Source organism: Formica exsecta, unplaced genomic scaffold, assembly GCF_003651465.1.
Source record: "Formica exsecta isolate Colony F162 unplaced genomic scaffold, ASM365146v1 scaffold43, whole genome shotgun sequence".
NCBI lineage: Eukaryota > Metazoa > Arthropoda > Insecta > Hymenoptera > Formicidae > Formica > Formica exsecta.
Genome location: NW_021851539.1, coordinates 267,492 through 282,912, shown reverse-complemented (window position 1 = coordinate 282,912; position 15,421 = coordinate 267,492). Strand labels below are relative to the sequence as shown.

The 15,421-nt window shown below is 37.9% G+C and overlaps 1 protein-coding gene and 1 long non-coding RNA gene across 2 annotated transcripts in view; one reads left to right on the top strand and one right to left on the bottom strand.

Annotated features, from left to right (window-relative positions):
* LOC115240440 overlaps positions 1-15,421 on the bottom strand; it is a 222,757-nt gene that overhangs the window by 41,908 nt on the left and 165,428 nt on the right. The window contains exon 4 of the long non-coding RNA XR_003884780.1: positions 14,325-14,443. This is a non-coding gene — a long non-coding RNA (uncharacterized LOC115240440). The remainder of the gene's footprint in view (positions 1-14,324; positions 14,444-15,421) is intronic.
* Positions 6,775-15,421, top strand: part of LOC115240433 (homeotic protein empty spiracles-like) — a 31,701-nt gene continuing 23,054 nt past the window's right edge. The window contains exon 1 of the mRNA XM_029815569.1: positions 6,775-7,741. Coding sequence (XP_029671429.1) covers positions 6,775-7,741 — 967 coding nt within the window. The remainder of the gene's footprint in view (positions 7,742-15,421) is intronic.

The window sequence follows — 15,421 nt, the reverse complement described above, 5'->3', positions numbered from 1 at the left end:
GACGCTCTTGGAGTTTCTTTGGGGCGAGTCAACGGTTCCCGACGGCGTTTCATTATGCCGACATTACAAGCTTATTATAATTGCGTCGGACGCGCGCGATATGTACAATGTACAAAATACGCGGGTCCGGGCCAGTCACGAGACGACGGGGGCCCCCGGTAGACGTCTCAAGACGTTTACAAAAAGCTTTTCACGGCCGGGCCGGCCGTTGCACGGCGAATAAATGGCCTGATTAAGCACGCCATTTTGCCTGTAATGCAATCCTTAAGCACATGCCGAGAGAAAGAGGGAGAGAATCCATTCGTCCCGCGCCACCATTGTGCCCTCGCGTACATAACGCCTTCGGTCAATCATGCGGCTGGATTAGTCCCGCTCCCCTTTTTATATGCTCGATTACATTCGATTCTTTCGCATAACAGATGAAACGCGCGCGAACGCACGGGGAGAGAAGCCGCGCATCCTGGGAAATTAATCTTTTTTAAGCGACTTTAACGTGCCTTTATCTCGCCGAGTTCTCCGACCGGTTTGCATAATTGTTGATAATGTCGTGATTTGCGAGCAATGTGAAACTTATTTTGAAAAAAAGGCCGCCAGTTTTTAAAACTCATCACACAATTAAATTTTGTCAAATCTTATCAAATCTCTCTTAAATGGCATCAGTGTATAATTACTGATAAGCAATAGTTTCAGTAAAAATATAGCAGTGAAAATAGTGAAATCTCATTGAGAAAAATCAGTTTGTAATAGTAACTGATTCCTCAGTGAAATTTTCCACTGACATATCCACTGAAACATAAGATGCAAACGAAGGAGCAAAGTGTGAGTATTTTCACTTAAAATCAGTGAAGACTTGTCACTTTTTCAGATTTAGTTAAGAATTAAAAGAGAATATTTTACTTATTATTTTGTCTTTATCATCACTTTCCACACTTTTCAATTGTTCTAAATAAGATTCAGTCTATTAATTTATATATAATCGGATCTCTCTATAAATATTAAATATTTATAATTTTTTCAACGACTCTAAAGCTATCAATAAATGGCTTTATTGTCCCACATGCGCGTTTCTGAAATGTGTAAATCTCAATTGTACTTATTCGCGAAATATCAGAACCTCGATTCTTTCGCACGTAACGTTCTTTACGTAACGTACAAACGAAAAATTGAATCTCTCCGTTTGTTTGCGACGCGAGAAAACGCGGCGCCAATAAAGGGGTCAATTTCAATCGGTCGTGGAATACTTCGATCGGACAGAAAACGCGCGGATAAAAGAAATCCATTGTTGATCTGGGGCTATCAAACAATGGCACACACAATACCGACACAATCGCCAATTGTACAGTGGCCGTTATTTCTCTTTTTTTTCTAGATCACTCCTTTGCCTTTCACCCTGACAATGGTGGTCTAACGATTCTTACTAGTTAACGGAAAATATCAACGGATTTGTCGAGCAGTTTCTGCGATTTTTTTTTTCGTGTAATCCTAGATACTGGTTTTTTTTTTTAAAAAGAGTCATGTTTTTTATATTTGTAAACGAATTTTTTTTTCTCCTCAGTAACGGTTTTTCGATGGTAGAAGAAAGAAAACTGAATCAAACCAAAAATTGCTTAAAAACTTTGATATTTTATAAAAAAATGTCTTAGAATCTTGGAGCTATTGAGAGACACATACATATATATATATATATATAGACTTACACGTGCCACGATTCTATTTATAAGAAAGGGATAAAAGAGAGGGTTGAAAGAAAAAGTACAATGGATTGAATGTTCAGTTATGGGAGCATAAAAGTTTTTCCTTATTTTTTAATTTTCCATTCAGGAATAGAAAGAAGAGATATATTGAGATATTATGTGAGATAGACAATAATTCATCAATACACTAATTCTATCATCATGCATCTATTTATCTAATAATATTGCACTATTATTAGCAAAATGGTAATCAACATCTACATATGTATAACGATGAGATACCAGAATGTGCCATGCTCTCTCTCTCTCTCTCTAATCTAATATCAATCAAAATTCTTCCAAAAACTGTTTTTCTTCTTATCAATAATCTCTATGCTAACGAAATACCATCATCGATAACTAATATTCCCAGCCGCTTCAAGAGATGCGAACAGCTTCAATTCTGGTATAAAGAGGTTAACGGGAGGAGAGAAAATCTCGCGATCGCGGGGAAAACGACGATGGGAGAATGGCTAAGAGGAGGAGGAAGAGAAGAAGAAGAAGAAGAAGAAGAAGCAGAAGGAGAAGATAGAGGAGATCGAGGGGGCTCTAGAGAGAAAATAAGAAAACGACGAGTCGTTGAAACGGGCGTGCTCGGGCAGCTCGCGCATTGGTGCACCGTTGTGCACGATGTGTGCACAGTCGCCATGCTGAATACCCCCACTTTTGCTTCACGTGTGGAGCACCTACACACATGCTGCTCCTGCTGTCGCGGCCACACGCGCCGTCTTCGGTAGGGCGAGAAATCGAGCCTCACGAGCTCCGCCATGGGGGTCGGTGTTGTACGTGACGAGGGGACGAAGAGGAGAGAGAAAACGAAAAAAAAAAAAAAAAATTTGTACAAGGACTTAAGGGTTGGATGCAATTTCAGAAAGCCAACTCGCGCTATGCAGCCTCCTCTAATTGAAGTGACCCTCACCATGGTTTTATTCTTTAACGATTTGAATTACTATTGTAACGTATTCTCAAAATTAAAAAAAAAAAAAGTATTTTTTGTGTGGAACTGTGATTTTACTGTATTTTTCTGTGATGATTAAAAATGTGCTCGAATATAATGGATGATTTTACAGAGTTGGATCGATCGAAAAATTTGCAAGAAATTAATTTCTTTATACGATTTTCTTCTTCCTCCTTCTCTCTTTTATGTAGTACTAATAATAATTAAAAAATACGTACACAGATTATATTTCACCTAAGGCATGCAGCGAGACGCGCTACTAAATTAATATGATTGAAAGTATAATGACGCAAATCGTCAATCTAGAGCGTCTACATTTGTGCGCGTTGTAAATGCCGATTCGATATCATTCAAACATATGTAACATTAAAAGTTAATCGATTATTGCTGGCGAGATGAGGGCCCCGTGATTGAGTACCTCCAATCTCACGCGATATGGCGTTTACCGAGCGTCTCCGATCCATCGTCCTTTGATATGTCGATTGATTCGTTCTAACTCTGATTAGTAGTAGCGATTTAGCACGGAATTTATTGTCGCTGATAGACCTCGCTCCATCGTCATAATGGAATATTTCTTCTTATAACATATCGATATCGATTTGTCAGGGAATGCAATTTGCACGTACTACGTCATACACCTTTAATAACAATATTCAGCGTTTTAAAACTGCGTGACATTAACTGACAGATAGTTATATTTAAAACGAAATATTTCTACAGAAACTGTGTTCTTTTGCTACAAGATTTGCCGCATCCATCTGACGATAGATAGCTTATTAAATTCAAATGTCCATCTTTTAGCGAAAAATTTGATAATTACATATGTCTATTTCAAGATTTCAAATTTCTATTGAAATAAAAAAAAAACTCTTGCTTGAATTCAACCGAGCCTTTAAGAATGAACGGAAGATTATTATACGATATTTATTAATTACTTATAGTAGAAGGGAATGGTCACTATAAAAAAATGAATATTTTATATAAACGCCAATCAATGTATTTATAGCATGCGCTCGTTGTAATATTCGTCCTCATTTTTAACATGATTTCGAGACTAACATTGATTACAAGCGATAGTTAAACGTCATCCAAAAAATAAACGTCAATTATGAAATATTCGTTCAGTTGACAGCAGATATCCACGAGTGCTTTCAATACCGTGACAAGAGCGTCAATTGGCGCCGTCGGCTGACGTCTTAATTGCACAATTACGTCTATCAAATTATATGGCGATATCGTTTTACCGTTAGGCCCTCCATTAATTGTAGTATCACACAGATATTTGATCTTTACCGATCATAGCTGCCAATCGATTCGAAATGTCGAGATTTGAAAGGTTCTGCGCGAGATCGCGTGTTCTTTCTTTAACGAGGCGATCATCTTTTCATTCGATGATCTTTTCATCTGATTTTTGTATGGTATTTAATTCAATAGCTAGTTTTTACTGACCGCAATCTCTGGAACGAATCTATTTAAAAATTAATAGAAAGTTAAATTCCAAGCTCACAATTTGAAAAAGGCTTTTAATTCGCTCGCAATTTATTAAAATATCATGAAATTTTTTTCCACATTAAAGTTAAAAAAAGACCGTGAATCTAATAGAGAAACTTCAATATTTAAGATAGGGTTACCATGAGTTTCTTCGTAAATTTCTTTCTCTTTGGTTTCTTTTTTCTTGTTTCATGTTTACTGGATATTCCCTGAAGTCCCTTCGTTATAATATCCTTGTTTAATAAAGCCTATACACAATGTTAAAATTAAATCCATTCCGTCCTATATTACTTAACGTGTAATCCATTTTCGAAACAATAATTTATCTTACTTTTAAGGGTTATTTTTATGAGTTAAATCGTGTGTCTTATGTTTAAGAGTTAAGGGTTAAACTTTAAAACGCTTGCGGTGAAACAAGTTGTCATTAAGGCAGATGTGCAACCATAGCGGAAAGACACGCTTGCAACTCTTTTAGTCATTGTTTATCCTCATGCACAGATGTTTTAAGAAGCGTAACATTCTATACAAAGAATATAAAGGCGGAAAATAATTATATACAATGAAAAAAAAATTCTTTCTTCTGAGATCATTTTGACTTCTTTAGAATTTTTTTTTTTTTGTAATCTGCCATCTCTCCAAGGAGAGATTTCATTACTCTCTAACAGAGAGAAAAGAGAGAAGAAACACACGAAATCCGTACAATCTACAAACGAATGCTCCTCTTTCGTTCCTCCCGCGGGAAGGAGAAGGAAAAGAAAGAGAGAGAAAGGTGAGTCGCGGTGCGGGTAACGGGAGGAGAGAGGTCCGCGAGTGGGAGCGAGAGCCAGACGTATTAATTAAACGACTCATTTTCATCGCACGATAAAAACGCGAGTTTAACGCCCATCGCCGACTAATATGTCGCCCCACTGCAGCTTCTACATACCTCGCAAGAACTGACAACCCGTTGCTGGTCCCGCACCGTGGTAGAATCGACCAATCGGATATCAAGCTTGAAGGTGCACGCCTAGCATCGCCGAGCACGTCGAGCAACACCGAGCAACATCGAGAAACGCCCATCTTCATGGTCGATTTTCTGGTCCCCCACTATATGCGCAAAACTCGCTTCCACGTGGGAGAGGGTGTTCAACGATGGTGGGATCTGGATCCCCACTACGGCGAGCGTACGGTTTAGCTCGTAATTTGCTCAAACACTAGCAGGCTCTCGCGCCAGAAACATCCGTCAGAGCTGGTGCTCGGTTCTCGAGAGCTAGATTTCACAAAACGCGCGACGTGTGTTCTTATTTTGAGACTTTACGGCGTCCTTGTCTCGGTTTTTTTTCTTGCCGTCAACGAGGTCAGGTCGATGGAGAGTGTCAGACGTGACGTACGAGTGAGTGCTGTGAGACTCCAGTCAGTGCGACGGCGTTCGTGATTACAACGAGGTCGCATTGGTTAAGTTACGCGTTGTATAATCCTTTCAATTGGTACACCTTGACGTTGACGTTGGTGAAAAGAGGCTCAATACTTCAATATACCACAATATACTCAATATACCAAGTAATAAACAAGAGTGTATATAGTGAAGGATGGCACAAGCTCATATATATTCGTAGCAATCATCTATCCGTGGTAGAATCACAATAATTTAATGTAAAGTTTTAGCGATATCTATATTTCTAATATCACATCTATGTCATTCTATATTTCTAATATCAAGATGCAAATATAACGCGCTGAATCTGATTGTGTCCGTATACATGTAGCAGTGTATATATTGATAACAAATAATTTGACGACAAATAATTTTTTCCAAGAGATGGAATGTCACAAAAATATGAAATATAATGAACATTCAGCATTATAATTATAACACTTGATGGATAATTAAAAATATAAAGAAAGCATCACATGCAACATTTAACATATAATACTATGTTTATGGAAAATGCTAGGAAGGTTTATTCTAAAGTGAAAGTGATTTAGAGACATTGGGACGACGAGTTAGTGGATTAATCGTCTTAGTGATGCGTGAACGGAGTGTTGAATCTTGACTGTCAGTTGCAAGTGATTACCGAGACCATCGGTATCAATAGATGTTATAAAAGCAACCTCATCATTGTGATTGAGGGAAAATGATCAGAGAATATTCCGAGTTCTGAAGAATCTTCATTTTTTAAGAAACAATCAAGAGATATACTCTAGGAACTGGTACAACACGAAAAGACATTGTCGTGAATGCTTCTCGGTAGAACGAGAAATTGTGTGTTGCAGTGATGAATTGACAATGTTTATCCAAAGTAAATACATTCGGAAGTCTCTCCTTATTCATTAAATTACTTCATCATCTCAACTTAATAAAGATACTGTGTATTCTTTTATATATATCGCTATATTATATATAGCATGTTCTTGGACAATTTAGAACAATAATAATAGGCGTTTAATCAATCAGTGTATCATCGACGGAGATCATTCGATCGAGATAGACGGTTTCGAGGTGGCCGCGACGATGCGGCGGTTCTAATTCGGACGAATTCAGGAAACGCAGACGTGTCACGTTGGTTCCGGCACAGTGGGTTGTCCACCAAAGAAGCGTACGATAATCGTACGATGATGCCGCTCGCGCCGACGCCAATCGTCCCGGTGCCGTCAAAGCCGAAGATCGGCTTCAGCATCGACTCGATCGTCGGCGGCGGCGGACAGGGTGACCGTGAGGCGGACCGCCTGGACCGGCTAGAGCGAAATCGAGGGCTACTCGAAATCGTCGAACGCGACGATGGCAGCCCGATGGAGATAGTCGAGGGCTCGTCATCGCCGCGGGCGCGCCGGATGGCCGCAAGATCACCCGGTGTTCATTCCGAGGGCTCAGACCGGCCCGTCTCCAGAAGTTCCTCCGTCGAGTCGTATCCGAACTCGCGACGGACGCCGTCGCATGCAACCGGAGGCGGTGGGGGTGGTGGCGGCGGTGGTCACCATCACCATCATCATGGTACCAATCATCTCGGCCATCCACATCCGCATCATCATCACAATCTGTCGACGCATCTGGACTTCCGTGACCTCCGGACGACCGTACACAGTCACAGCGATGCCTCCAGCCCGAACAACAGTCCTAGCCCGCCGCATAGGATATCGCACGGGGATTCACCGGTCGGTACGCATCCCCAACCACCCCCCGGAGTGGTCAGGCCTAGCCCCAACTACCTCGCGCCGCCGCCCAGCGCCGCGACTGCCGCCGCCGTGGCTGCTGAGCAGCTGAAGTCTTTGTACGGTTTACCCGGCCACGGTCCAGCGAACCCGCAGACCGGCCAGAACGAGTATCACACGCAGCAGCTGGCCCTGGCCGCGAATTTGGCTGCGGCCCAGCACTTCCAGGCGGCAAATCTCGCGGTGGCGCTCCAGGCGCATCACGGCGCATCACCTCATGCACCCCCGCACGGACCCTATCCGCACGGTGGTGCCCCCGGCGGGCCTCATCCACCGCCTCATCCCCATCAACCACCCAGAGATAGCTACCCCCTGTATCCTTGGTTGCTCTCAAGGCACGGAAGAATCTTTCCTCACAGATTTCCTGGAGGTACGTGTCCTTCATGCTCGAACGTTTATTTAGTGGTTTAAAAGAAAATTCCGTATACTCTTCAAGATGTTTTAAGAACCAACGTTAGTATTACATGTCAGATCAAAGAGAGATTATAACTTGTTACGAGTTTAGTCAAGCATTTTATATATATATTGTATGATTTACATTGCATTAGCAGAAATTAAGTTTCGTTATTGTGATATATTTTTACTTGGAATTACATTTTTCTCGGATTTTCATTCGCAATTCACTAGGATTTACACGCGTTGACGTTAACGAGAGTTAAGCATTATGAGTTTGAAATCGTTGAAAATATTTATTTAACTGAATAGGAAAAGAAACGTGCTATTTCGAGAAAATAATGTTTTACGTTTGACAGCTAAAATCAGCCTTGAATAAAACCAAATTGAGCAAAAACAGCTTACGAAATTAACGAAATTTAAGACACTTACTTAACCTTGCTTTAATTATGTTTATTACACTGAATGGAAAGCTAACGATAAGTTTTTATACGCCAAAGATATTTTGGGAACAATTTTGTAAAGATATTATTACAGTTACGTCGGGTTATCACATAGTAAATTATCTGTGTGAAAATCTTTTTTTGTGGCGCCTATTGTGAGAAGAGGGAACCCCAGAAAAACTCCATGAGCATTACTCTTCTAGAATCCTCTTCATATATACCCTGCCATAGAAGGGACCTGCCGTTAAGAGCTTCGGGTCTTACATCCACTCATCTATACGCTTTAGATGAAAGTTTGAACTTCATCCGTCTTTTCGGACATGTGCGTGAAAATTATTCTCGCTATCGCAAATTATGAGAGTGAGCGTAGAAAATATAACAATATACGTAACGAAACGCAATTTGTTTCTAAGAATGTAGTTTAGAATTTCTCTATTCTAACACACACTCTCCCTCTATATATATATAATAACATAAAATATTATTTAACTATTATTTTTTGTGTTAAACATCAATTATACCGAGCTCATAGAAAGTTTGATTCGTAATTAAAAATAATTAAAATAAAAATAATTATTACGATAACATAAAATTATTTACCAATTAAAACATCCTGATTTTTTTAATTGCACGAGATATACGGGATCGAAGCAAAAAATAAATCGATATTTTGCTACTTTAAATATGAAACTGTAAATCTTAAAAATTATCGATTTATCTCACTGTTCCAAATACGTTATATAGCTTTTATTATTGTTTACGTTAATTTATCGATATTCTTGTAGTGCAAGTTCAATAATTCACATTTGCATTTCCTGTGATATGTCAAAGGACATCGACACAAAACACATGTATTTTTTACCGTATGTTATTGGGTTGACGTAAATGCTATTAATTGTTAGGAGCTGAATGAATCAATCCATCGAGAGAGCGCGATTATGCATCCAATTCTCGATAGTAATAATTATTCCTATCCGGTATCGCGTTACGCAACTATTTCGTAATTAGGATTTTGTAATGTTGTTGTCCCGCGGTACGCCACGGGTGCGCGCGCGGTACGTCAAGCCGAGCAAAACAAGTGTCATCCGTATCTCGGCGTCGTAATTAATTTATTTGCCTGCGTTGATACCGTTTCAATCCAATTACGCACTTATCGTACTATTAATGGGAAACACAGAAGAAATATATCGTTGCTCCCGAGAGATCTCCTCTCCTCGCAACGTCCCGCTCGACTCCCCGCAGTTCAGTCGCGATTCCGTTCGCGCCAAGTTGAAACACGCATGCACAACTTTATGATGGATGACGCCGTTTATTGGTTACGGCGAGATAGCGATTTCTGTCGTCCAATATGTATTATTGAACAAATCTGAAGTACCTCGAGGAGAGACATTTAATGTTTATGACGTGAAGGAAAACGACATTGATGCGAAATTAATTTATGTTTATATAATATATATTTTATACAGTTTTTTTCTTTTTTCTATTTCACTTTAATACGAGCTATTATTTCAATTCTAAATAATGTTAGCTTGAGGATAAATTGTGATTTTATAAACAGTTTTTTATAACGCTGGAACAGGCTTTATTAAACGCCTCAAACTTATACAAACGCTATACATGCGCTGTAATGTATAAGATGATGTATGTTGTATGTGTGTGTGTATAACATGATGTACAAGATTTCTGACGATGAAATTTTTCAACATGAAGTGGTTGAAGCCAAAGTTCGAGGAAATACAAAGGCTGTCCGCTAAAAAAATCCTCGAAAAAGAAGTATACAAAACAAATAAATATCTTAAACAGATTTAAAAAACCTACAAAAGACAACCGAAAAATATAAAAAATACCTGCGACAAACAGAAAGTTAATTCGTTGAAAGAGATCAATCGTGAAAATATAGAGGATAACAATCAAATCAAAATTTAACAAATCAGCAACAGAATTGTTTGGTCGAACTTTCTCCAAAATACCTACGTGCGAAAAATGTTGTTCGATAATTATGCAAATCTCATTTAGAATTGCTTATGGGATTGGTCAGGCTTACAGAAATGGGACAAACTAAAGAAAATAGAGCATTTTTGGCAAGTAGAGAAAAGACGATTATTACATAAGTTTCCAGCAATCGGCACATATACAGAATGAAATGTGCCACCCGGTAGAAAAATATATGCGCAAAGATGCCGCGAAACTAGTTTCAGCTGAAAAAAAAGTTCTCCAACGAATGCTATATTAGCCTTGATATCTGGAATATTTTTCCGCATATTTCTTTCTTCTTTTCAAGCGATAATGATATGAACAATACAAGGACAGTAATTTGATTAAAGATGTCGTAATTGTCTTAGCATTTTGTGCACTGACAAAAATAACAATAATAAATTGTAATTATGAGTGTAAGAAAGAAAAAGAAACATTATTTCATATTTTCCGAAAATCAGTAAAAATTATTCATGCTATTTGTGTGTGTGTAAACAGCAATCAACAAAAAATTTTATTTCGATTTTCGGGAAGTATCTGGTAAAAGTATTCAGAAAATTAAACGATCACGAGACAGCAATATCTCAAAATATTTTATACATTGGCTTCTTTGCTTTGTAACGATTATTTATCTCGAAGCATTGACCCGATAACGCAATAAAGTTACGTATGCGATATATTACCAAGAATATCTCGCATACTGGAAATTGTGTGAGATTTCGCGCGCCGATCGCGTTTCAATGCAACAAGAGCACCGGAGCAATGTGGTCGATCGGAGGTTCAGTCACGTAAAGAAGGGGCAGCCGCTTATCTAGCAATTAGTCGGTATCAGTAATTACGGTTGAGAAGAGCGAGAGATTCTCCCTTCCCCATCGCTATTTCGTTCGCACACGCGCAAGTACGTCTAAACACACGTGCAAGTACATGTTTGCACGCGCGGAATCAAGAAACCGTCTCGATAAGAGTAAGTCTTATTTTCGATTATTTTCTCTAACCTATTTCACCTCAGTCCTGCCTGCCAACATCCTTAAAGGCTCTTAATGGGCGCAAGGAGAACTTCCTCCTCGCTGCATCGCCTCTCTACGTTGACGGACATTACCGCAACAGTTAATTACCTGAGGCCTGTTTTGCTTCGCTTCTGCACAACACCGGTTGTTAGATCTGATATCGATATATTAAAATCTTGCAAAATCATTTTTATTTTATAAATTAAATACGGAAGTTGTGTATATATATAAAAATAGAATCATTAATTGCGCTTATATAATTTACTGCTGAGATAAACTCTCAAAAACATTTTTAGAATCAATATTGGGTGTTATCGTAATTTTGCGTTATCGTATTTATCTCATTTTTCCAAGATTCATTTTTTTTTCAATGCAAGATATCACTTTACAACATTTGAAAATACGATGATAAATTAAAAAAAATATTTATCTTATAAATTTTTTCTAAAAGATTTCAGATAATTCACACTTAATTTGCGTTTATTTTAAATTTCCGTTTTACTCAATTAATAGCTAAATGCGACAGAGAATATTTCGTTATCGATGCCGGCAAGTATGTATTATCATTCCAATTACATCCGAGATCTTTCAGATAACAGATAGCCTCTCATTCTTGAGAAGAGTTTAGTCATCGATGCGAAGACAATGCTATGTCTATCGACACGTTCAAGTCAACAATGAAATGAAATTGCAAATTTGTTTGAGTAATATTCTAAATTGCTAAATACCGTTTGATAAAAATGATAAAAGTGCAAAAGTGGGAGCCTCATCTATCATCGCAATAATACGTAGTCGCGAAGGAAGCGTTATTCGTACGAGGAAAATTTACGTTCGGGTTTTTTCCTCATCGGTATATAACGGCAGCATGCTTGCTCGTCGTCCTGCGAGGAAATTGTTCGCTTTTTCACGCGTGTCGTTACTTTGATTGCATTTCCATCCTTTTACCAACACTAATTATACAACCGATGGCAAATTGCGCTCCCTCGTGTTCGCTTTGGACAATTCGATTCGCTGGATGTCTTAATAATTATCCTTCGTGGCATCAAGTAACCATCACGATCGCGGTGGCCCTAATTGCCTGTAATGAAGATCCACAGACTCGGGAAAGACGCGGATATTGTGAATATGTATAGATCTGTGCGTGTTGATATGCCGCTAAAAAATTACGCTCGCATCGATAACATTAACGGAAAATTGGTATTAGCGGCAAAGGAGCCACTCTCGACGCGAGGCTATTCCCGAGATTGATCTTCAAGACTTGTTAAGTAATCTGTGTTTTTTTTTTTTGCAAGGGATATAAAAGAGGCAACTTGTGCTTGTAATACGCGCGAGAAAAGTGGAAAGTTGCTCTCGTAACGAAGAAACCTTCGCGGAAAGGACGCGTGCATACCTGGACTTGTCATTATGGTTGATAGTGTTATACAATTTCGTATCCGTGCAAGCGCGGATAATTGAAACGATATATACGTATTAATACATCAAAGAACGATAATTGAATGAATGCGATGAGAAATTTCAAACGAACGTTTTATTTCATTCCTACAGAATATATAATTTTATAATGCAAACGTTAAATATTACACAATTCGTGTATTGCATGAGACATGATATGGTTTTTTTCTATAAAATCTATGGACAATACTAAATAAATTTTTTAAAATTATACATGTAGATATTTAGTAAACTTACATTAAGATTTCTTTTTTCGGAAACACGTGCAAGTTGGTGAATCTAATTATTTTGGATATTTTTATTCCTAATATTGTTTGTTTTTAAGAATATATAAAGAATCTATTCCGAAGAATGTATAAATTGATTTTTCAAGTATGTTACATAACAAAAACAATATTTCCGTATACTTTCACAAGGCACAATGGCAAATTAATCAGCACATTAAAATGACATTTATCTGTGGAACGAAATATCCAGACAATAGCCAATAAATAGCGTGCTCTCTATTTCTTTCTTTCCTCGATTTACGGGCATCATTTCAGATTCCTGCCGCGTTTCTGCCATTCTCTCTTAAGTTATAACTTGGTTTTTCAAAGAATGTCATTGTTTATGATCGAGAAACCGACCTTTTCGATTTTTTGCGATTTTTTATGAAGTTTTTTATCCAATTATTTCGTCACACGGAGCATCGCAGCGTTAACTTGGTCCATCAATCGCGTTATTGCATCGATAGGTTCTCTGTTCCGTCAAGAGAATAAGAGTATTCTAAGCAATGCTATCTCGAGTTTAAAACTTACATTTGAATGTCCTCGCATAATGGTAATCATTTTTTGCACGTCGATGCTTCGTGCTCGATTTTTCATGCGAAACTGCGATTATGAATGCGCATCTGATCGATCTATTTGTGCATTGCGTATCTCTCAATGAAAGTGCGTACAAGTACGTAAACAAAACACCGGTGATTGCATATTTCTTGTGACTACCGGCATTTGCGATCTCATACTATTAAATTATATTTTAACGCGAGTGAATAGATTTTTAATAATTAAATGAATTTTTTGCGCTGTCAAACTTGATAGGTGGAACTGTTTTGGATTATATACGAATAACTTGAGATATATATAACTAAAAAAAATTTTTTTTTTTTAAATTTTAATTAATGTAATAATTCGTAAGCTGCGATAATATGATTACATGTATCGAGCATGTATTTTTTTACTTGTAGATATCGAACAGAATTTCAACAAAGATAACCGAGAATACTTTGCAACGCTCACTCCACAGGAGCAAATCTTTTACTCGTTTGCAAAACACATTAACTAGCGTCATTTTCATTTTTGCAACTTTGAATGTTATCGCGAAGGTGGGACTAATGCAAGCGACAAGATAACTTGTGAGTGTGTGCTCTTGAGCGTTAAATAATAATATAGATTCTCTACGATTGGCTCTCTCTCGATTCCGTGCATTTCTTATGAACATTTCTGCTAACGAGCCTTAACCAATGATTAGTTCTCCTCGCGGAAACGCGATACTATTGTCAACAATTGCCCTCGGCCGTTGATTTCTCGCGCACCTTTCGTGATTTTGCGCCCGTCGCGCGAGAAATTGCTGATATCCGGTATCAGGGAGGCGAACACTCGGTACGCGCTGATGCCGTGTAATTAAATAGTAATCATTCACTTACCGTTTCTCGTTGCTGTGCGTACCCTCGGAATCCGAGGTCGACTGATTTTGGGTAACCGCCCAAGCGGAATTTTCTAATCCGTTTGCCACTTTAGTCCTCTCGGATCTGAGTGTTTATACCTGAAAAAGATTTGAGTTTCATCAGTGGTTTATATGACTATATTAATTTAGGAATATCTTTCTGAAATTTTTAACCAAATCAGTTTGCTAATTTAAATTATCTTCTTCACGGAGAAAATAAAAAATGGTGTTAAATTATTTAAATTACAATTCTCAGGACAACAAATCTTGTAAAAAAATTTGTTTATTAAGATACACAATATTTTATGTTAATAAGAGTAAGTAAAAAAGAGATTTTAATAGGCAAGTGTTTAGAAGATTGATAAGATTCTATATTTTTCAAGACTTTCGTAAAAACACAAGATAAATGCCATTAAATTACTAAAATGATTTTAATGTTCGCGAATTAGGTCATGAGAAAAAGCTGGCTGATTTAATTGATTTAATTCATGACTAATTATAATCGCGACTTGAATAGAAAATATTGCTTAAATTATAATATCATGTATAGATACATTATAATATACGCTTGTTGTTGCATCGATATCCAGGAAGTTATGAGCACTATCTACATTTCAAATGGAAGCGCCTACGCGTTTTACAACGCGGTTTTAAAGGCAGGTTCGTGTCCACATCGATATCTGCGTGATCGCACGCGGTCTATGATATATCGCTAAGGGTATTTTATGCAAGTACATGGCAGTTCGCAAAACTCTCGTGAATATAGAGCTGCGCGACATGGGCTGTTTCCGTCGTCGTGACGTAGTATATATGCAAATGTTATTCTCGGTGCCTATCACTTTGTTTTTACGCGATTACGCGGCGCAAAAATGGCGTACAAGTAAAAAGTAGGTAAAAGTGCAAAATGTTTGGAGTTAGTTTCGTTTTCAGCGCGTAATAGCTGCATTATGGGCATTTTTATCGAAGGTGACTGTATAAACTATTAGTTGAATATTCCTATCGTTGTGCAGAATAACATTCGCTGAAAATAAATTATATCGACGCTTTCCCCTGCATAATTATTTAAAAAATATATAT